At 48.2% G+C, this 22,407-nt stretch overlaps 1 protein-coding gene across 4 annotated transcripts in view; it reads right to left on the bottom strand.

The window, feature by feature from the left end:
* The window catches only part of FLI1 (Fli-1 proto-oncogene, ETS transcription factor), a 130,424-nt gene extending 111,743 nt beyond the window's left edge, over positions 1 to 18,681 (bottom strand). For 3 of the 4 annotated variants that reach the window (XM_052661777.1, XM_052661781.1, XM_052661782.1), the window contains exon 1: positions 18,608 to 18,681. In XM_052661777.1, the coding sequence (XP_052517737.1) occupies positions 18,608 to 18,661 (54 nt within the window). In that variant the 5' untranslated portion in view covers positions 18,662 to 18,681. Of the gene's footprint in view, positions 1 to 17,832; positions 18,144 to 18,607 lie in introns of those variants that run through there. The other variant, XM_052661780.1, reaches the window with a different exon arrangement.
* Between the last annotated feature and the right edge of the window lie 3,726 nt (positions 18,682 to 22,407).

Here is a 22,407-nt window from a genome sequence, read left to right as displayed (position 1 = left end):
ATGAAAGTCAGACAAAAAGTAACCCATGGACTCCATTTAAGCAACACTTATTATCTGTTAGGGTTTCCCTAGTGGCTCAGATAGTAAAGAATCTGCCTATAATGCAGGAAACACGGGTTCCATCCCTGAGTCGGGAAGATACCCTGGAGAAGGGAATGGCAACCCACTCCACTATTCTTGCCTGGAGAATTCCATGGACAGAGGAGCCTGTTATGTTCAAACATCCATCTGGATGAGAATAATAACTAAGATAATAATAACCAGCATTTACATTGCTGTTTACTCACTAAGTCATGTCTGACTTTTTGCAATCTCATGGACTGTAGCCCCCCAGGCTTCTCTGTCCATGGGATTTCCCAGACAAGAATACTGGAACGGGTTGCCATTTCCTTCTCCAGAGGATCTTCCCAACCCAGGGAATGAACCCATGTCTCCTGCTTGGCGGGCAGATTCTTTACCACTGAGCCCCCTGGGAAGCCCATAGCTCTTTACAAAGTGTTTTTTCTTCCACACTTATTTTGATTCTTATTATTGGTCAGTATGGCAGTAGAAAACTTCATATTACTTATGACTGGTCTTATTTTACAGATAGGAAGGGAGGAGATGAGAGAATATCTGGCCCAAGATCACACAGCTAATCAGCTGCTTTCAAACCTAGATTTTCACACTTTGAATTGCACAGGAGCCATTCTGCCAGCATCATAATAATCTGCAAAACACTATAGCATCTCACTGCCCACCAGAATAAAGGTTTTTGTCACCTTTCTCAGCCAAGAAGCCCCACACCGCATCCCCACATGACACTGTGTGAACACCAAGTTACACTAACTCCAGCTTAACAGGGCTAACCAGCCCGTAACAATAAAGAGAGAAGAATAAGTGGTCCAAATAAGACTCAGAATTGGAAATGATGCTTGCTTTACAATTGACAACAAGAAGCGCCGTGTAAGGAGTTGCTGAGTTGCTTAGCAAATGGCAGTAATTAATTAATGCCTTTCTTCAAGAAATTCAAAGCAATCTAGCAGGCCAGATTTTCACCAAAGTCAAGAGAGCAGAAGACTGACTGTTCCTCTTCTTCATCCTTTTGGGTGGATGGAGAAGAGAAGTTAAGAAAGGGGGAGAAACTTGTCCAGTCTCACCCAACCAGCCAAAGGCAAAGCCAGGAGCAGAAATCAGATTACCAGATGCCCTGTGCACTTCAGAGGGACCGGTACACAGGCAGAGCCTGGGACTGCTTCCACAGGCCCCAGGGGGCCTGCTGCGTTGGTCTCTTTTGCATTTAGTGCAGAGGTGTATGCAGGTAGGTTCATCATCAAGGCTCTGTATCGAGTATGAAGGAGGCGAGGGATGCATTTGCTGTCAATGCAGACAACGGACTGCCTCCAATCAGAGGGACCAGCATTAGCACTGGAACACCAGTCCACCTGGTCCATCTCTGATGAGACTGACCGTCCCACAGACAGCCTGTTGATGCTGACTGGCTGCATTAAGAGGGATGCCTGTGTTTCCAGTAACATGCCCCTGACCATTCCGGAGGAACTGAGCTCCGAGCACCCTGCCCTCCCAGCGGTAGGGACACCAAGTTGTCCGCCTTTCGTCATATTCCTTATTTTCCCATAAGAGTCACCTTCACCAAGGCATCTGGCTCATAAATATCCTCGTTTTGTGCACATACAGTAAACGTTCTCTCCTGTTTCCAATTATTTTGAACAATTAAGCATGCAAATGCCTGAGCAACATTTATTAAACTTCTGTGGACTTTGAGAAGGAGAAAGAAAAAAAAAAGATCAACAAGAATCTGAATCATCAAAGCACTCTTACAAAACCAGCATTTTGAGCCTTTAATTGGAAGTGAATCAAAAACAGGCGTGTGAAATTTTCCATGAAATACACACAGGGCCTAAATAGTTTTTTAAAAAGGTGCTCTGGAACAGAATCTAGGTCCTGCCCAGTCCAAACTGATGAGAAGAAATGATTAATTTCAAGGTGATTCAAACCCAGCCCCACTGACTGATCGTGGCTTGCCTGTAACACCTTGCAGGGCAAACTCTGAGAAGGCAGAGAAGGAGGACTGCGATTTCCCTTTACAACAGTACAGATCAGAAAGTAGATAGGGAACCACAGATCTGCAGAACCAAGGACTTTAGAGGCCCCGGTGCCCAGAGCGGCAAGCCCACATGCCTCGAAGCCTCTTCCATGAGGCACCCTGGGAAAATTCTCTGCACACCAAATTTCCTGAAGCACGTTTCCAGACAAGCAGTCTGCCCCTTTTCTCTCCTTCTTGAAAAGTGCAGAAAGTACAGGTGTCCCTCGAGTCCTTGACCTCAAAAGAAGTCCTGTGTTGCAGCAAAGACTCTATTTGATCAAGACTGGTTATACCTGTTGCCCCCAGTATGCCCTTATGGTAGAGAAAACTAAGGTCAGTACAGTCTGCCCCTTCTTTCCAAGGGTTCCTCATCCCTATATGCAACTGATCGTGGACATGTTATAATAGTATTTCTGATCTGTGGTGGGTTGAATCTGCCGAATGGATAAGCTGAGGATATGGACAGCAAAGTGTAAGGGACTTAAGCATCTGCTGATTTTGGAACCCTGGAGCCAATGCACAGGGTGGTATCAGAGGTGGACGGTACGTATACGGTTTTCTACAGATAGCATTTTGGGGACTGAGAGAGGTAATGCACGGGTCTTTGTTCTCTCAGATTCCTGCCTGGTCACAGACTTAGGTACAGGGCTGGTGGCAGAGCTGGGAAAAGAAAGATCTCATGTTTTCCTGTATCAGTGCAGAAATGTTAGCCCTTTTCTCCTGGCATCCTCAAAGCAGGTTATTTGAGGCTTAGTATCCTCATTGAGCCCTTACCTACCCTCACACACTCACCTCACACCATATAGTTTCTGAGTGACTTTCCTCTCTGAGATCACCCCTTTTCAAAGCATTTACATCTAGAAATGATTACACTGAGGATTGGGTTGGGAAAAATCAATATGAATTATCCATGATAATTCCTGTTGTCTGAAAAATACATCTTTTGCCAGGGGAGCTACATTGCAGTTTCAACTGTTTTCCATTTCAAGTCAGTGCTTTGTAAAGAGAAAGGCTGCATTTGAGTGGCTGCATGACTGTTTAGATGCCTCGGCGGTTCCTATGGAAAGTGCCCTGTTTGACCCCACAGGAGAATTATACAATGGCCAGGAAGTAAGACTGAAAGGCAAAGAAAGCAGGTTCACCTGTGGATGTGATGAGGCTTGATATCTTGTAGAAACACTCTTATCGTGAAATGTGTGCTTTAGGAAATGGATACCTGCATTCTGCTGTCCAGTTCTCATCTTTAGACACATCACACCTTGAAACCTAGACACTTCTTTGGTACGATGGCCTCTTGTCTTCTAATAATCTCAGGGTGGGTACTCAGTTAGCAACGTGTGATGTCTGCCTTGGGCAATATGATAAATACAAGCAGCTTTTTTTAACTTGACTGTTTTGTGCAGCCTGTGGGATCTGAGTTCCCTGACCAAGGATAGAATTGGGGCCTGTGCCTTGGAAGCACAAGAGTCTTAGCCACTGGATCACCAGGACATCCCCAGGCAGCTCTCTTAGTAGTGTTCTCAAAGTTATGACCAACCTAGACAGCATATTCAAAAGCAGAGACATTACTTTGCCAACAAAGGTCCGTCTAGTCAAGGCTGTGGTTTTTCCAGTGGTCATGTATGGATGTGAAAGTTGGACTGTGAAGAAAGCTGAGCGCCGAAGAATTGATGCGTTTGAACTGTGGTGTTAGAGAAGACTCTTGAGAGTCCCTTGGATTGCAAGGAGATCCAAGCAGTCCATTCTAAAGGAGATCAGTCCTGGGTGTTCATTGGAAGGACTGATTCTAAAGCTGAAACTCCAATACTTTGGCCACCTCATGCAAAGAGTTGACTCATTGGAAAAGACTCTAATGCTGGGAGGGATTGGGGGCAGGAGAAGAAGGGGACGACAGAGGATGAGATGGCTCGATGGCATCACCGACTCGATGGACGTGAGTCAGTGAACTCTGGGAGTTGGTGATGGACAGGGAGGCCTGGTGTGCTGCGATTCATGGGGTCGCAGAGTCGGACACGACTGAGCGACTGAACTGAACTGAACTGCTTACTGGGAATTAAGCTAAAGCCCTTTCAGAAATAAGGTGTAGAGTAGGAGGTGAAACCAAGTGGTAATGGGTAATATGGAGTCCTCTAAGCGAAAGAGGAAAGAAACGCCTTTATTCCAATTTCTGGAATTTCCTCTTCAGTTAACACCAGTGATCCTTGGGATACAATTTAAAGTTTCTTTCCTTATATGCATGTTTCTAGAGTTAGAACTTCAAACAAAGATAAGCTGACATCTCTAAATAAGAGTTTCTTTGCTGACAGATTATGTTGAATTAGAATGACAAAAAGGTAAACCCTATACACAGAGGCCTTCATGTGACTCCTGGAGGTATATGTGTGTATGGTGTGGAGGAGGTGCTCAGGCAGGCTTAAGGAGGAGAATGGGTTAATTTTCCCTCTTGGAGTGAAATCAAACTACAACTACGATAAGTTCGAGTGCCTCCTTGACCCCTGAGAGTTGCACCCGAGGTCCACCGTGACAACATACACAGGGTGGGGTCGGGGGGTGGGGAACGCTGGAGGGGGTAAAAACCCAAAGCCAAGCACACAGCCTCCACATTGAGAATAAAAATTTTTAAATAATAGGTTCTTCAGTGCTAAATGATGTTTGGTTCCAAGGATCCTTGGAGCTATGGTTTTCTTTGTTCTGCCAAAGGAAAAAGGAAATACATCAGGAAGCTGGGCCAGTCCACAGGAAGTCTCACTTGAGCTGATAAAAGGAATTGATGTGAGGTGGCTGGGGATGCAGTTATAAGTCAATCAGCCTTGAAATAACAAGAAATGCTATTCGGGAGAAACTGGAGCCTGAAGTTAGCCTTTCTTGACAACTCCCTTTTAACCTTGCAAAATGTCCCCTTCTTTGTCTTTCGTAGAAACACCTCCCCCCACCAGATTTTAAGTGTCTGTAATTTATGTGTGTGTGTGTAAGTGAAAGAGAATGAAAAAGACAGCCAGAGTTAGAGCCAGAGAGGAGAAGAGAAAGCATAAAATTGTATAAGAGGAAGCATCATTGAGTCAAATATGCTATTCTCTACTGAGCTACAAGAGCTTTTTTTTTCTCTCTCTTTTTTTTACATCAAATCATCTTGATAGCTCGTAGAGGGTGGGACGATCTGAGAGAGTGGCACTGACACACAGGCACCACCATGTGTAAGCTGGAGAGCTAGTGGGAGCCTGCTATACATTACAGGGAGCTCAGCTTGTGCTCTCTGAGGACCTTGAGGGGTGGGTTGGGAGCGGGTTGGAGGGAGGCTCAAGAGGGAGGAGATACATGTATACATATAGCTCACTCAGTTGTCGTACAGCAGAAACTAACACAACATTGTAAAGCAACTAAACTCCAAGAAAAACAAATTTAAAAAGTAAAATAGAACCTAGTGGTTTCCCCTTCCCTTGCCTGACTGCTACCCAGTCCATCTGCCAGCAGAGTCAGGCAGGGACTCTTAGCCTGGGGAACAGAGGGGCGAAGCCTTCTTAAGGACAGGATGTGGAGGATAGGGTGAGGCCACAGACCCGTCTAGAGCAGAGGGGGTCACCTAGACAAACACTACGGCCTGCGTGCTCAGTTGTGTCCAGTTCTTTGTGACCCCATGGACTATAGCCCACCAGGCTCCTCTGTCCAAGGGATTTCTCAGGCAAAAACACTGTAGTGGGTTGCCATTTCCTACTCCAGGGGACCTTCCTGACCCAGGAATCGAACCCATGTATCCTGCATTGGCAGGTATTCTTTACCAGTGAGCCGCTTGGGAAGCCCGCCACCACCTGCAAGTCCTCCATAGACGGTCTCAGTTTGGAGCCTCAGTTTTATGGACGTGCATGTGTCAAACTGGCAACGGATCACAGAGGCTAAACTCTATGAACTTTGGAGGCAAACAGGATAAGCTTCAAATCATTGCCTTTCCACTTTCTGTCCTCTTGGCCTCGGATAAGTTACTTCACCTCTCCAAAATAAAAACAGTACATACAGCATAGGGTCGTTCCAAGGATCAAAAGGGACTATGTCCTAGAGACCAGACTTGTGGTTGCCAAGAAGAGGGATGGTTTGGGAGTTTGGGATTAGCAGATGCAAATTATTACATAGAGAATGGATAAACAAGGTCCTATTGTATAGCACAGGGAACTATATTCAATATCCTGTGATAGACCAAAATGGAGAATGTGAAAAAGCATGTATATATATGTATAACTGAATCACTTTGCTATACAGCAGAAATGAATTAGCCTTGCATAAAATGAAATTTTTTTAAAAAGTGAGCATGCCCATGAAGGCAAAAACAGCTATTGGTACACAGTCAGAGCTCGATAAATTGCTCCTTCTCTTCCTTCTGTTGATTTTGATCGTCTGCCCTCCATACTCTTCCCCTCAGGTGGAAGGTGAGTGAGTCTGTTACTCTCAGATGAGGAGTAGGAAAAGAAAGGCCTTAGTAAGGGCCATTGAGGCTCATGCAAAATGGTGGGTGATATGGTTTCAAACTGAATTGGGGCTTTTCAGGGTTGACTGTGCTTGCCCAAAGCCTAGCACCACTCACTTCCTGTTTTAAGAAGAAGAGAAAAAAAAAGGCTCCCAGAAAACTCATTAAGAGGCTCAAAATCCTTCCTGGACATCAAATATGTCCTCAAAAAAAATTTTTTTAAGAGTTAAGTGTAAATGAATCAAAACCAGACGAATTCAATTTCCCTTCAATTAAACAGAATTTTTGTTTTTTTAATCCAAGGAAAAGGCACTTGGGACCAAATGTGTTTTGGGTTTTAAATGAGACCAAATTTTGGGAAAGAGCATCTAAGACCCCAAAACAGAGTCAGGCCCTATTCTTCGTTTACATTAATGCAAAGGGGTTAACACAGCTCCAGTGTTGCCTGGTAATAAAAACACCAGCTCCCAGAAATTCAGGAAGGCCCTCGTGAGACCCAGCCCCTCCCCGCCCAGCCTCCAACCAGCTCCCAGATCACTCTATGAATTATCCTTGGATTATGCAGAAGAACCACATGGGCTAGACAGAACTTCTGTGAGAACTTCAGTCATCTAAGCCCTCAAATGAGAAATGCTTGTAAAGTCTGCCTGGGATTAGAGTCTTATAAACATGGGAGGTGAAAGGAACTTTTGAAATCATATCTTCATTTTATACATGAGAAAACCTTTAACACAAGGAAATTTACACGAATACTGATGCAGGTAAATGGCTTGTCTAAGATCCCAGAACTCCTCTGGGGTAGAGCTGGGGCTAGAATTCAGGTCCCCAGATCTTGGCTAGACAGTTTTTCTCTGTATTTTACTGCAAAATGGAATCCCAGAGTCTCTGAGAACAACACACTGGGGACAGAATGATAGTGTTCAGCTTATTCTTTTTCACAAATCTATTTCTAGTCCCTCTTTTACTTCAGTTTTTAAAAGGATAAGAGTAATATATACTAGCGATTTAAGAAGTCAAATACTGCGTGTTTATAGTGTGAAAAGTAAAAGTCCTGCCCATAAGTAGCCACTGTTAAAATGAAAACACACACACACACATCTATCTATTATAATTATTTATGCATAGACAACTTCTTGGAGAAGGCGATGGCACCCCACTCCAGTACTCTTGCCTGGAAAATCCCATGGACGGAGGAGCCTGGTAGGCTGCGGTCCATGGGGTCGCGAAGAGTCAGACACGACTGAGCGACTTCCCTTTCACTTTTCACTTTCATGCACTGGAGAAGGAAATGGCGACCCACTCCAGTGTTCTTGCCTGGAGAATCCCAGGGACCGGGAGCCTGGTGGGCTGCCGTCTATGGGGTCACACAGAGTCAGACATGACTGAAGTGATTTAGCAGCAGCTTAGCAGCAGACAACTTCTGGAAAAGTATATCCATAAATAAATAAACAAACAAACATTTTCATCTTTTTTTACAGAAATGGAACCACACATTTTGTAATGTGTTTTTTTCCATGTATTAATATACTTTGGAGAATTTTCTAAGTGAGTTTGTATACACAATTGATTTTATTCCACTTAATGACTACATGATACTTTTTTACCTGAGTCTTCTAAAATCAATTTGTCTAGTACCCTATTGATGGATATTTAGAGTTTTCCCAATTTTTGCCCTTACCAACAATGCTAAAAGACGTCTTGTACATTTGTCTTTGGTATTTGACTGAATATGTCTGATAAATTTTTAGCATTGGAATTATCATCAAATTTGTATATAAACACTTAACATCTCAATAAATGTTTCCAAATTGCCTCCCAGAGTGTACCAAGTTAGAGTTCCACTAGCAGAAACAGTGAGAGACATTTCCCTTTACTCTTTCTACCACAAGGCAACAGTAAGCTGTTTTCATCTTTGCTATCCTCATAGGTGATAAATGTTGGAATTTCATTAATTTCATTTGAATATATAGATGCCTGAGATTCTTTTCATATGCTTTCTGACCATTTATATTTCTTTTTCTAGCATTTATTTATAGCATTTTTTGTTTATTTTTCTTCTATGTGGTCTACCTTTTTCTTATTTATTTGTAAACAGTCTTTATTATTATTTTTAATTGACTTTTATTGGAGTATGATTGCTTTACAGTGTTGTCTTAATTTCTGTTGTTGTTGTTTAGTCGGTAAGTCGTGTCCGACTCTTGGCGCCCTCACAGACGACAGCCTGCCAGGCTCCTCTGTCCATGGGATTTCCCAGGCAAGAATACTGGAGTGGGTTGCCATTTCCTTCTCCAGGGGCTCCTCCCGACCCAGGGATCGAAACTGAGTCTCCTGCATTGGCAGGCAGATTTTTTACATACTGAGCCACCAGGGAAGCCCTTTGTCAGTTTACATACACACACACATATATATTCCCCTCTTTTTTGGATTTCCTTTCCATTCAGGTCAGCACAGTACTTGAGCGGAGTTCCCTCTGCTATTCAGTTGGTTCTCATTAGTTAACGTATTTTATACACAGTGTCAATAATGTGTATATGTCATTCCCAATCTCCCAATTCATCCCATCCCACTTCCCCTTTGGTATGTTTGATCTTTATGTCTGTGTCTCTGTTTCTGCTTTGTAATAAGATCATCTGTACCATTTTTCTAGATTCCACATAATCTTTGTGTTTTAAGACATGTGCCCCCTGCTTGATGGATGGGAAATAGTCTTTCTCGGTTTCTCATTTGTCTTTTCACTTTACTTACGGTATTTTTCTTGATGTCAATATACAAAAGGAGGAACTGGAGCTGACAAAGGGAGAATAATAATAAGAAAGAGTTTCCTTGGCTGAAACCCTGGATTTCCAAAAATGTCCATTCCAGGACTAGTATCACCCAGAGTAAAAGGGCAATTAAGAAATTATAAGCTGGGTGTTACCCTTGGGAAAATGTGCCTACACTTCCTTGTAATACAAAGCCATGGATAAAGAGGCCCCTAGTGAGTACTGCTTCTTTTGGAAACTTTAAAATCAGTGAGCAGAGAAACCTCTACCCTCTAGATGCCTAGAAGAAGCAGTAAAGACATCCGGCTCTTGTTCGTTTATGTAAAGCTTTGTGCCTGGCAATAGTTTTCAGTGTTTAGTTGAATGAGCAAATGTATGAGTAAGAATTAAGTGATAAATCCCTAAAGACGAACTCTTCAGGCATAAGAATTTCAACCTAGGGAACTTCTCTGGTGGTCCAGAGGCTAAGATTTCATGATCCCAGTGCAGGGGGCCTTGGTTTGATCCGCAGTCAGGGAACTAGATCCCACAAGCTGCAACTAAGAGTTTGCAAGCCACAACTAAAGATCCTGCATGCGGCAACTAAGACCCAGCACAGTCAAATAAACAAAAATTTTAAAAATAATTCCCTCTAAATACATGCATTGATATACATTGTAACAGCGTTGACAGCTCACAAACTGGGTAATTTTATACTATCAACCTGTTTGTTTTCACATTTCTTCTACAATACCGCAAAACTGTTCACTCTCAGACTCCTTCTCAGGGAAAATCAATGAATTCCCATGTATGAGACCTCAGAAGTCTCCTCTTGGATCAGTAGATGCCAGTAGACACCTGAAACCCACAGCTGTCTAGAAATGCAGGGTGGAAGCTCCCATGGCACCTGTAACACTGATCACCTACACGTGCACACTGGGGTGTGACACAGTCTTTCACTCCCAGGGACACATGGCACCGACTGAGAAAACGGGCCCTGCGGTGGGCAGTGCATTTCACATTTCAAGTCTGCATTCTCCTGGAAGTGAAAACTTACATACTCTGGAATTTTGATCATCACCTAAACGGCAGGCACATTGCTCCCCAAAGAGGGAAAATACCTCAAATATTCAGTATTTTGGTTCATTTTTGTGGGTAGAAGCCATTTTGAAGCTGTTGTGAAGTAGATCTGAAGGATCTGAAAAGGAGTCTGAGCACCTGATTTCTGGTCGTCCCTGGAAAGATAGTGATGTCGCCTAGGTTTTGGTCTGCGCAGGTGAAATGTCAGTATTTCTAAGTGTGATGATGGGCCCGGCCATTCATTTTCCCTATGAAAGTATGTCAGATTTGTCTGAATTTCCATAGAAATTGGATTTGCGTTTCAGGAAACAGCTTTTCCTTTTGTCTCTTCTCATTTACTATCTGCTGACTCATTCTAAAAAGGAACTAAGTTGGTAGCCCAGAATGGATGGCCTGGTTGAAAAGACAGCTTGTGGTGAAGTCTCTAGAACACTGTGAGAGAAGACGCAATCAGAGAAGGGAAGGAGAATCATATTTTTATCGGATCTGGTGAAATAGAGTTTCTCCTCTCTGCCTTGACTCTGTATTTAATAAACAAACAGCTGACAACATAGTCTGGTGGCCTGAATCTACGACTGGTTGTCTAATCCTTTCTGCTACTTAATTCTTGCGGCCTCTGATAAGTGATGGAGCCACTTTCAACACTATTTCTTTTTCGTTTTCCATCTCCTAAGGAGCAGGATGAGACTAGGATGAGATTCCATTCCTGACAAATTTTTACAGTTATACAGATCAGACTTCTATTAAAAATTTTGTGATTCCTCTTTCCCACGTGTTTTGCAAGACCCAAATTCTCTCTTACAGTATTTAAGGTCGTCCATAATCTATTCCATCCAATATTTCCACTTTTACCCTCTCCTTCATATGCCCCAGCCCCCCAGTACTCTACTTTCCTAGAAAGCCCTTGACCCATATCTTCCTGTGCAAGTCCTACCCATCTTTCAAAGTCAAGGTCTACCTGGGCCAAGAGGCACTGCGGCTGGTGTGAAGAAAAACAAACAAGCATTCTGGAAACAGAAACACACTGGGCTTGAAAACCAAGTATGTCACCTATTCGCTGTCATCTTAGGGTTACTTCACCTCTCTGAACTTTCATTTCTCCCTGATAAAGCAGAGATGTGATGATACTACCTCCCAAAGGGTCGTTGTGAACATTAAATGCGAGGATGAATGTGAAAATGCTTTGTAAACAGAAAGGGGAAAACACATGACTACTTCTGTCTTTTCTGTGTCTCTCCAGTTGAAACTGCTCTTTCGTTCTACTGCACACACACTACTGCATTCTGCTGGGCGTGCATGCACACACACACACAGCTTCTCCTCCTGCTATGTCTCCAGGGCAGGAGCCCTTTTGCCACCAGCCTGGTGTCTTGATAGCATTTAGTACCTAGTTCAGCCCCTGCCTAACAGCCATGCAGCAGACCTCCTGACCTGCATTAATACAGGTGGCATCAGCTTATGATGCCCATGAGACCAAGCTGACAAGTTCCCTTAAGACCAGCTCACTCTGCGCAGAAAACGGTTAGTCCATAGACTGTGTAATTCTCTCAGCTGTCCAAGACACCTGTCAACATGTCCCTAAGGGTGACAATGTGGGGACAGACAAACCCCATCCATTGCCTCTGGGAGAATATATCAAAGTCTGGGCCACTGACGTTGGGTCTATCAGGTCAGTAGAAAAAACAGAGTGACATTATTTAGCAAAACTGTCCCACTGTTTTGCTTTCCTGTGAATGGGAAATACAGATAAACATCAAATGCATCCCATGAATGGGATGAACACTATAGACAAGTATCATTGAAGCAACAGAAAATGAAACAGGGTATAGTTTTCTGCAGAGAGAAAGACACCTGCATAGCTCTGAGATTTCAAAAAAACCTATTATGACCGGTTGAAAGTTTTGTGAGACTGTGTGTGTGTGAGTGTGTGTGTGTGTGTGTGTGTGTGTGTGTGTGTGTGTGTAGATAGAGGCCAGTGTCCTTTAGTCTTCTCCATTTGTCACAAAGCAACAAAAAAAGATAAGACATAGAAAAACTGTTTCAAGATAGGCCAAAAAAGAAGGACTTGTCATTCAAAACAAAACAAAAACATTATTCTCTACCTACATAATGCAACTGTTTGTCTCAAATAAATGAAAATAGTAGATATTTTTCCTTCCAACACTAAATAGTTAGGTCCTAATCTGAAAATCATTTTATCAAGCTTCAGGCAGGATAAGACTTTTCCCAAGAAGACAAGGACCTTGCTGAGGGCCTGAGTGTTGACTTACAACATAGGGGTATTTTCTGACATTTGAGGGATGATAAAGGCCTCAGACCATTAGAAATCCAGCCTGGTGGTTCATCATCATAAAAAATTTTCCAACTTTTTTCTTTTGCTGGGACAACTCGATGCTAACATTTGTCTAATGTTGCATTTCTTAAAAAAAAAAAAAATAGATTTGGTTTAAATGAACCACTTTTTAAAGCCAGTGCCAAGTTAACTGTTTGACCCCAAATAAAAAGAGACATTGAAATTCTAAATCGTATATAATGCAGTTGTTATTAAAGACCTACTTACTACACAGACTAGAAGGTAGACCCATAAGATACGTTCTAATGCATCTGAATACATTCTATTTCAATAGTCAAATATTCAATTATTAAAAGAACTGAAATAGTAATTCAGCCCACCTGTCCCTGGTCTGTAAAGGGGCCTATTTGCTATTTAAGTAAAATACCCTATTTCTTTTTGTCTCCTGGTGGTAGAGACCTTGTTTGTCTACAGAAAGAGGAGGATTTGTTTTGGAGAACAGTTATGTAAAAATCCTATACAAACATTTGAGATTTTTTCTGAAGTATGGAAATACATTTCTATTAAATAAGAGAAATAGTCTTTAGTCCAAACTGTCAGATTCTCCAAGATTTCTTTAATGACTTATCTGCCTCTCTCTCTCTTTCTCACACATACACACCACTTCCAGGATCCTACAATTCATAATAATGTAATGAAAGCAAATGAAATATTCCTAGTAAGTGGAAAGAACACTGGCCTGAGGGTAAGGACCCTGCATTCTCACCCTGACTCTGTCACTAGTCAGCTGTGTGATCTTGGATAATTCAGCAAACACCTCTGGGCCTCAGTTTCCCTCCCATAAAACAAGGATATGGAGCTAAATAACCACTATAGCTCTAAAGTTGCAGTCCTGAAAGCCTGAAGTGGAACAGCAGCAGATGTGGGGAGGAAGCTTTTTTGGTAGAAATTATTCAGGAACAAAACAGGATTCACCGCTTGGTGACTCCCCAAGGGAGGCAATTCTCTGTGGTCACCAGACAGAGACACAGCCTGTTGTGCCCTAAGTTTGCGTGAGTGCAGGTGCTATGAAGGTTAATTAAAGGCGCAGGTGGGGGAACGGTTCACTCCCAGAGTGAAGGCAGTGTCCACCTTTAAGGACAGAAGTAAAGTCTTTGCTCCCGGGTACCCCTCACTCTGCTGCTTTCTTCCAGCAGGCCCATCCTGAAGTTTTCCAACTGGACACACAGTGTCCGTGGTGACTTGCCACCTGGGCCAGTATGGACTCTGATGGTTTTCAAAGCCCAGCTGACACTTCAGCCCTCCTTTCCCATTTTGTTCTCCCCACATGTACTGTTGTGTGGTGCAGTGCTTTCCCGAGGTAAATGATGAAAACTGACTGTATTTCTGCTTACCTGGGACTCTGTTGGAAGCACCCTCATGACCATCCTGGCTATCTAACCACATCCCTGTCTATTCCCTAATCCGCTTTACTGTTCTTCAGAAGACGTATCAGGTTGGACACACAATTATTTATGTATGTGTCTGTCTCCTCTGCCAGAGCATAACTTTCAGCAAGGTTTTGATTCCTATTTTGGTGGCTCAGACAGTAAAGAATCGGCCCGCAATGCAACAGATGCAGGTTCAATCCCTGGGTCAGGAAGATCCCCTGGAGGAGGGCACGGCAACTCACTCCAGTATTCTTGTCTGGAGAATCCCATGGACAGAGGAGCCTGGCGGGCTTCAGTCCATAGGGTCACAAAGAATCAAGACATGACTGAGCAACTAACACTTTCACTTTTCACTTTAGCCTCAACACATAAAGCAGAGCCTTGGAACATAAGAGACACCTAATTAATATTTGTAGAATTAATGAAAGATGTATATAATAAATCCAGACCTATGAACTGATTTTCTGGCCAATAGATCCCCACAAGCCCTATCCCCAAGGAGAAAGTCAACTAACATACAGTCAATGAAGGTACCAAACTTTATTGAATCCTTACTGTGACTTAAGGCAAGAAGGTACTTTGGCTCCACTTTACAGATGAAAAAACTGAGTCTCCCAGAATGGAGACTGAGCCTGGGTTTTCTGACTCCAAGTCCCCAGTTCATTTCCCTATTCTATTCACATCATCTACATTTTCTCTGATTGCTTCCCCATCTTTAATGGTAGCATATGTACTGACTGAATCAAGCTTCCATAGATGAAATAAGCAGATTCAGTTGAAGACTTCCTAGATCTAAGATGCAGTATTTGAAACCAGGTCACTCTTAAAGCAGCAACCAGTATCACGTGCTTTTCAACAACTGATAGCATCACCGTGGGGGAGCAGGGCGGGGTAAGGTGTTGTTCAATATTTAGACGGACTTGCCTGTGGCAAATGAAGAGTGGAAGGGCTCCAGCAAATGTTGGTGCTCCCAACGTGATGTGCAGAGCCTTCCCAGGAGACATTCTTGGAGAGAAGAGAGCATGATACAGAAGGACTTATTATAACAAGAGTGATGAGGTTGAGATTTGGTAATCACAAAATAAAAAGCTTCTGCAAAAAACTTCCCTGGCAAACTGGACCAAATAGCTTCCCCAGTGATGAGACCCAGAGGTATTCTGAAATATCAACATGCTTTATAGATGAAGATGAAATACGCAGGTGCATAAAAATCACATCCCCAAGTCAGTCAAAGATGATGTGTCAAGGCCATTCAAACTGCAAACACACATTCTGGATTTGTGTCTACAAATTCCACAGCTGCTGTCTCCTGAGCTCTCTCAGTCTAGAACTGTATTTCCTGGACTTGGAGTTCCATGTTCTTGCAAGAGCACGTGAGCAAGATATCCTAGGAACTGAAAGGATTGGAAAGATACTATTGCAGAGATAATTCGGTCCCACTCTTTCACTTTTACAGAGTCTGAAGCTCAAACTGGCTTCGTGGACTGTGCATCCTCCCTCACACGGAGACCAGAAGTCCCGGGGCCTCTCCTTGTCCACATCCTCTCCACACACAGTGATGGAACCCCTGTGGGAGTGGGGTCTGGGAACCCCAAGATCCGAAGGTCACACATGAACAGGAAACTGTGGCTTTCACACAATTTAAATACCACAGTATACACTAAAGACTCAGTCCTTCAGAACGCTGGGCAGTTCTGAATGCTGGGCAGAAGATGACGACCTGAAAAGCCACTGCTCTGCCGGTCGGCCTCATATTCAGGCAAGCTGGATGGGAGATGGAGGGTGCCCCAGGGGACGGTCTGCATGGACTGACGGGCTTCCGTCACCCCTGCAGCAAAGAAGCCCGTCACTCCCACTAGGGTCCTGGCCTAAGCTTGCTCTCACTGCTGGCCATGCCAATCCCTGCGTGTGCATCTAAAGAGGTTAGCACATTCTGGGTACACAGACCACAGCTTCCTCCCTACCCTCAGGGCCTGTGCTGAGAGGTCTGAGCATCGGGGAGACATTGCTTCACTTCTCCTTAGGGTGTCCACATCAAGACCCTGGAGCCATCTTACCACCCTTCCGGGTCAGAGGGGGGCCTCCTGGGTCAGTGGCAAGTGTCCTGGTGAGGGGAGTTTTCTAGACTGGAGCATCTTATTACTAAACCAGACATACCGAGACTCGAGACTCTTGCACACACCCACCAAAAGAAGGGAGACAGACATTAAATGACCAGTCACAGGACCCCCATCTACTGGTTCCCCCCTACAGGAACCTCATCTCCTCAACTGACTCCTCACCCACACACTTTAAACTGGAGGAACCCAGACTCACAGAGGCTCCTTTTAACCCAATACAATCAGTAATCTCATCTCCAGATTTTCAAGTTCCTGCTGTTGGTGCCTTTTACTTAAGTCAGCATATTTCAAACTCTCAGAAGAAGAAGAAAAAAAAAAAAAAACTTAGAAAATAAAACCACTACCCCACCCAAATGATAAAAATCTCTTAAATTCTCCAAGCCCAACATCTGAGCCTCCTCTTACTCAACCCTGAACAAAGATTTGATTCCTTTGAGTTCGGGGAATGGTGGGCTCTGCCAGTCCCCTCCTCACCAGCCTAATAGATTTTCCAGACTGGCTCGGGCTTGCAGTTGTGGGGTAGCCTCGCAGCCAACTCCTGGTCCCATTCATTCCTCTCGGTCGTCTAAGGCCCGTCACAGTAGGGGCTGTCCCTCCTCTCTGCTCCTAACCCCACTTCCCCCTTCCAGAGGGAGCAGGCAGTGAACCCTCCTGAAGTCTGCGGTGAAACCCAGACCCTGACCCGTCCCTCTGGGCTGCACTTGGCAAGCTGGACCCGGGCGCGAGACGAGGGTAGAGGTGGGAGTAGGAAGAATCCGGCCACCTGGCAGCCCCCAGGGCGGCCGGCTCAGGGCTGCTCCCTTTAGGAGGGGCGGCTCCGCAGGCGACGGACCCTCCTCGAGAGGCGGGAGGGAGTCCTGCCCCAGAGCTGGCGCAGCCCGGGAGCCGAGTGCGGGAGCCGGGGGTTCGGAGAGCCGCGCGAGCCGTCCGGGAAAGTGATGCCGGGCGGAGAAAAGGCAAGGAGAGTCCGGCCCGTTAGTCCCGGGGAGTCGGCAACTCCCAAGCGCCAAGAACCCGGCAACAGAAGTACCAAGAGGAAGGGAAACCGGCCCGCGCTGACATGTAAACAGGGCTTCCACCCGGAGGAGCCCGCGCACACAGATCCCCGGACACACTCACTCGCACCCCGATCCGCCTGCAACCAATCCACTTGCCCGCCCCTGGGCCCACCCGGCAGGGGACCCGGCTGCTGGCGGCTGCGCGCCCGCCCCCGCCGCCTTCGGCCTTGGGGGAGAGGAAGCCGCCGGCCGCCGGGCGGGTGCTCGGCTCGCCTGGTGGGAGTGGGGGCCCAGGAGGTCTCCGGCTCCCGGCTGCGATGGGCGCCCGGCTCCCCGGGTTTCACGCCGCCGGCCCCGCCCGCACGCAGTCCGGCCGGCAGCGCCGCGGGAGGGGGCCGGGCTCCGCTCGGGGGCAAGGGGTGTGGGGGAGATCGCCCTCGCCGCGGAGCCCGGCGGATCGCCCCCGCCTGCGAGACTCGCCACCGGAGCGCGGGAGGAGCCGGCGCGAAGCCGGGGTGCGGAAGGGAGGGAGAGTGGCCACGTCTTCCGGGACCCCGGCGCCCCGCGCCCAGCTTGCCCGCCGCCTCGCCGCCCCAGCCGGTTCTGCGCCCACCGACCGGTCGCTTACCTTAATAGTCCCGTCCATTTGGCCAAGTCTGCAGCCGAGCCCCCCAATATTCCACACATTGACCCGGTTACAGCCTGACCTCGCAGCCCCTTCGGATTAGCCCGGCGCGGCCTCTCTGGCGCCCTGGGCCCTCCCTGCGTGCCCCCCGCGAGCGCCCTGCCCTCGCTCCCCGGTGCACGTTTGTTGTTGTAGCGGAGCGAAAAAGAGACAGTTAACCGGATGAAACTTTTTTTTAGCTAATTTTGGGAAGTGACTTCACTTTGCGAATGGGGAGGAAGTCCTATCTCTCTCTCTCTCTGTCTCGCGCTCTCTTCTCTTCTCTCCCCTCTGCTCTCCCTCGTCTTCCCTCCCCCCACACCCCCTCTTCGCCCCCCCCCTCCGGCGCTCCTGCTTTTCGCATCGCACACACTATATAAATATACGCGGAGATGCCCAGATACATTCATGCGCTGCGCACACAGGATACTTGTTCCCGGGAGATAAGGGCGAGCTGGGAACAATGCCGGGGTCCACGCCCGGCGCTCGCGCCCTGATTCCCAAAGTCTGCACGAACCCACTCCGCCGCCCCCCTCCCCAACCTTCCCCCAAAGTCCAAGACCGAACGCCTTTGGCCTCCTTCCTTTTCCCGGGGCCGTTGGCCGAAGGTGGCCCTCCTGACTCATTCACTTTCCGTTTCTTCCCACAGATACGTTCATTAATGTCTTTTCCAGCCTCAGTCAAACTTTTTTTGGGGGGCGGAAGAGTTTACTGGGGCTAAGGATAACTTGGAGCCTACCGCCCGGGAAGATCCGGACGCAGATCGAAGGCGACCGACCATTCGAAAGTGCATCCAATGGGAAGTTTTCCACTCCGGGCCCTCGGCTGCGGAGTCGCACAGACTCGCGGAGCAGCCGCTCACCCAGCGACGCGGACGCCGGGCGGTTTCGGACGGACCCCGGCCGTCGGGGGCGTGGACTCGGCTCCGAGCGCTGCGAGCTGAGGGACGTCCTTGGGGCGGCGCGCCTCGGCCCTGGGCTACTGGAGAGCTCCCGGCGCCTGCCGAGGGCTGGTCCCTGCGGCACCCCAGGCCACCTTTCCGCGCCTCCTAGGTCAACCCCCTGGCGCATACCCCCGACCCGATGGCCCAAGCCCTGGCGCCCGGGTCTGAGCCGTCCAGGCAATGCCACCTTGGGCCCCAAGAAACCTACGCTACGACGAGATGATCCGTCCAGGCTGGCCGGCGGGTCTGCAAAGCCCAGCAGGCAGCATCCATGAACCGCCCCAGACTCCTCGCGGGGAGACCCCCGATGCTCCAGACCGTCACCCCATCCAGTCCTGAGGCCAGCCTCCCCTCGGCCCGCCCTGCAGGGCCTTGCGACCCGGAGGCCTCCCGGGTCCCCCAGCACTAACCCCCTCCCGCTCTAGCTGGGGCACGGAGGGGACCCTCGGGTGCTCTCGGCCTGACTCCTCGCTTCTTTCTCCCCGACTTCCGAAACAGGTTACCTTGTCCACGCTCTCCAGACCACGCTTTGGACTTTCTCACTTTTATTTAAGAGTCCATCCGGAGAAGGAGGGGAAAAAAATCCAGAGGAGATCCGAATCAATTGGAAAGAAAAAATTTCAAAAGGGTGTCCACAGCGACGAAAAAGGTGACTTATTAATTCTTTATTTCTTCAGGAGCACTTGAGCCCGAGAGCTCGTTGGCCTCCCTCCCTCCCTCCCCCCACCCCCCTCTCGAAATTAGCCTCATCAATTCAGCTCCAATTTTGGGTTCGAATACAGACACGGGTCTGAACGTGACCAGACCTGGAGTGGCGGGTGCAGCTTGCCAGCAATTGAGACTTGGTGTGTGTAAGGGGGAGTGCGGTGGGGGGATGCGGTGGGGGTTGGAGGGGGGCCGGGCCGGCCCCCCCCACCTCCTGTCTGCTTCTCAATCCAGGGGTCTGCTCGGGGGCTCCCCTGGGACCGCCACATCTGGTTACCGCTAGCGGGGTCAGTCCCCCCCCTTGCCTGGGGCCACCAGTTCTGGAGTTCAATTAAAAGAAATCAGGCTTAACCCTTTCCTCCCCTCGGCCCCGCCGCCCGCCCTCTCACTCTTCTCTTCAGCGTTTCCACATGCTTTCCAGAGAGGAAAGAGGTTAAAGGGAAAGGAAGAATGAATTACATCCTTTCAAACCCCAAATTGTTTCCTTTTCAGCCCAGACTTTGCCGACCTTCAAACGACAACAAGGCTTTCAGGAGGGCGCGAGGAGACCGCTTCCCACCCAGATCCGACCAGAAACCCGGCACCCTCGGCCACATTCCCCCTCTTGCAGGCAGAGAGAACGCCACTCTACCACCGGAGGCCCCCTTCCTGGCGCTGGGCAAACACTCAGGCCCTTAATGGCCACCGCAGGCCAGCCAGCGGCTCCCCTTTCTACACTCAGTCCTTCCCCCAGTACTTGAGAAGCTACCCCTGTGGCAAAACATTGGCCAGGCAGCTCTTCCCAGCTCCTACCCCAACAGCTAATAACAGACTGCATTCCCTGCTCTGGTCAGTAAGTCACCCCAACATCCCTCGTACCCCCTCAACTCCTTTTAGCAGAAGCTGCCTCTCCCCTTGGGAGAACTCAAATGAAGACTTGCCCTCCTGTCTGAGCTGTGGGACTCAACAGCACTTTCCTTTTCTGCCTGTAAAACCAAAGCTTCTGGCAATTTCGTAATTTTGAAGGTGGCGGGGAGGGGGAAGAGGCTGGCATTGGCATAGCTGTCATCCTTTAGTGAGTCACTGACTGGCACTGATGCCCTAGCTTTTGGTATTTACCAGCCCCTCCATGAGGAGCTCCTGTCGGTTCACAAGCTAGTCTTCCCAGAAAAAAGAGCCCCCACCCCAACTCTGAACAGCCGTCAGAGAGAATCTGAGCCTCCTTGCAACCCGTGTTGGCATGGTGGTGGGCAAAGCTGCCCACTTATGTAACTCTGGGTTTGAAGTCCCACTCCAGGGCTGCTGCTGCTTTTTTAAATCCCGAAGGGGGAAAGAAGCCCTAACCAAACACAACAGTAAACAAGTCTGCCCTGTTTAATGTGGTTACCACCAGACATCTGGAAAGATGGTTTGATCCTGGCAGCTCACATTGTTTTCACGAGCAGCCAAAGAGAATATTTCGAATGTTTGCATTGAGACAAATTGATAGAGAGCCTGTAGGGAGGCGGCTGCAGATGAAAACTGTCTTGGAGCTAGGCAGGGGGGAACCTCTCCCCTTCTCTTGGCTCTCCCCACCCCTTCTCTATTTTGACCCCCTCTTTTGCCCTCTCCCTTTTCCCTCTCCGTTCCCCCTCCTCTCCTTCCTCCAGGCCCAGCTAGGGGCTGGTTGGTTATCCCAGCCCACACACTTGCTCACACCCTTTTCCTGGCTCACCAGAGACTGCCCTGCCTCTCGCTTTTCCAGACTGGGCAGGATTGGTGAGCAGCACCTGGTGCCCGCTACCATCCTGCCCACCCCACCAGCCCCTCTGGCTTTCAAGTCCGAGGAAGCTCACAGCCGAGGGATACCTGGACCATCGCTTAAAACAAAATCTATCCGCTGGGGGAGCGGGGGGAGTGGACTAACCAACAAAACAGTCCATTACATGGCTCTAAGTCTAAGGTCACTTGCAGAAAGCATGCCCGGGGGGCGCATATTCTGGAAACCTTAGGACTTGGGGCATTTTTCACTGCAACTGTGGTGGGGTGACTTGCCTCTAACCATCCGCACGCACTTGACAATATTTTCAAAGATGCGGAAGTCCTGCTTCCCCCGGGAGGGGAGCGGCGGGGTGAAACGTGTCTTGGCTCGCTCAATGTCAGCCCTTTTGACCCGGTCAAGACTTTTCCAGACGAAGCTTCCCCGGGTTTCTTCGGCCCCGGCCCCGGTTGGGGGTGGGAGGACGCGACAACCAGAGCCGGGTCCCTGGGGTGCCTCCAGACCTCGGGACAGCCGGTCACTTGAAACCCCTGAAAGATGCCAGGCTTGGCAGAGCGTGTGGGGCGGGTCCTTCCCTCCGGCCTCCCTCCTCGCGGCCCCTCCCGTCCAGCCGCCTCGGCGGGTATTCGAACGGGCAAGGCGGGTGGGGGAGGGGGACGCGGGGGAGGGATGGGCGAGCGAGCGCCAAAACTCCAGACTGCACAACTGCAGCTTCAAGTGTCTGGCCCCTCGCTCGAGGCCATAATTAATTTGAGATTTATTTTTATTGGAGAACTCGAGTCTCGTCTGACCTTAGCCAAACAAGGCAGCTCGAGCCGCCCCCTGGACGCGCTTGAATGCCGGGGAATATTTCTGCAGGAAGGCTCTGCAGGCGCGCCTGCTTTGAATTTGTTTCTCAGACTTCATCTACTCACAGATTGAAGGAAGATTTAGAGCCTCTGCCGGCCCGGCCCGCTCCCCACGCTCGTTCTTGCCTTAGCGCCAAGAGGGTTCAAAACTCTACGTGGGAGGCCGCGGCGGCGGGAGGGCCCGGAGGGGGAGGGTCTCTGCGCCCCGAGCCCGTGGCGCTCCCGGGCCGGGTCCCCAGACCACGCGGCGTCGAGGAGGAAATCCCAAGGGAGTCGGAGACTGACCAGAGAGCGCAGGCTGACAA

The sequence above is a fragment of the Budorcas taxicolor genome, chromosome 25 (genome assembly GCF_023091745.1).
Source record: "Budorcas taxicolor isolate Tak-1 chromosome 25, Takin1.1, whole genome shotgun sequence".
NCBI lineage: Eukaryota > Metazoa > Chordata > Mammalia > Artiodactyla > Bovidae > Budorcas > Budorcas taxicolor.
Note: the sequence above shows the minus strand (reverse complement) of the source record. Positions and strands in the feature narration are given on the sequence as shown.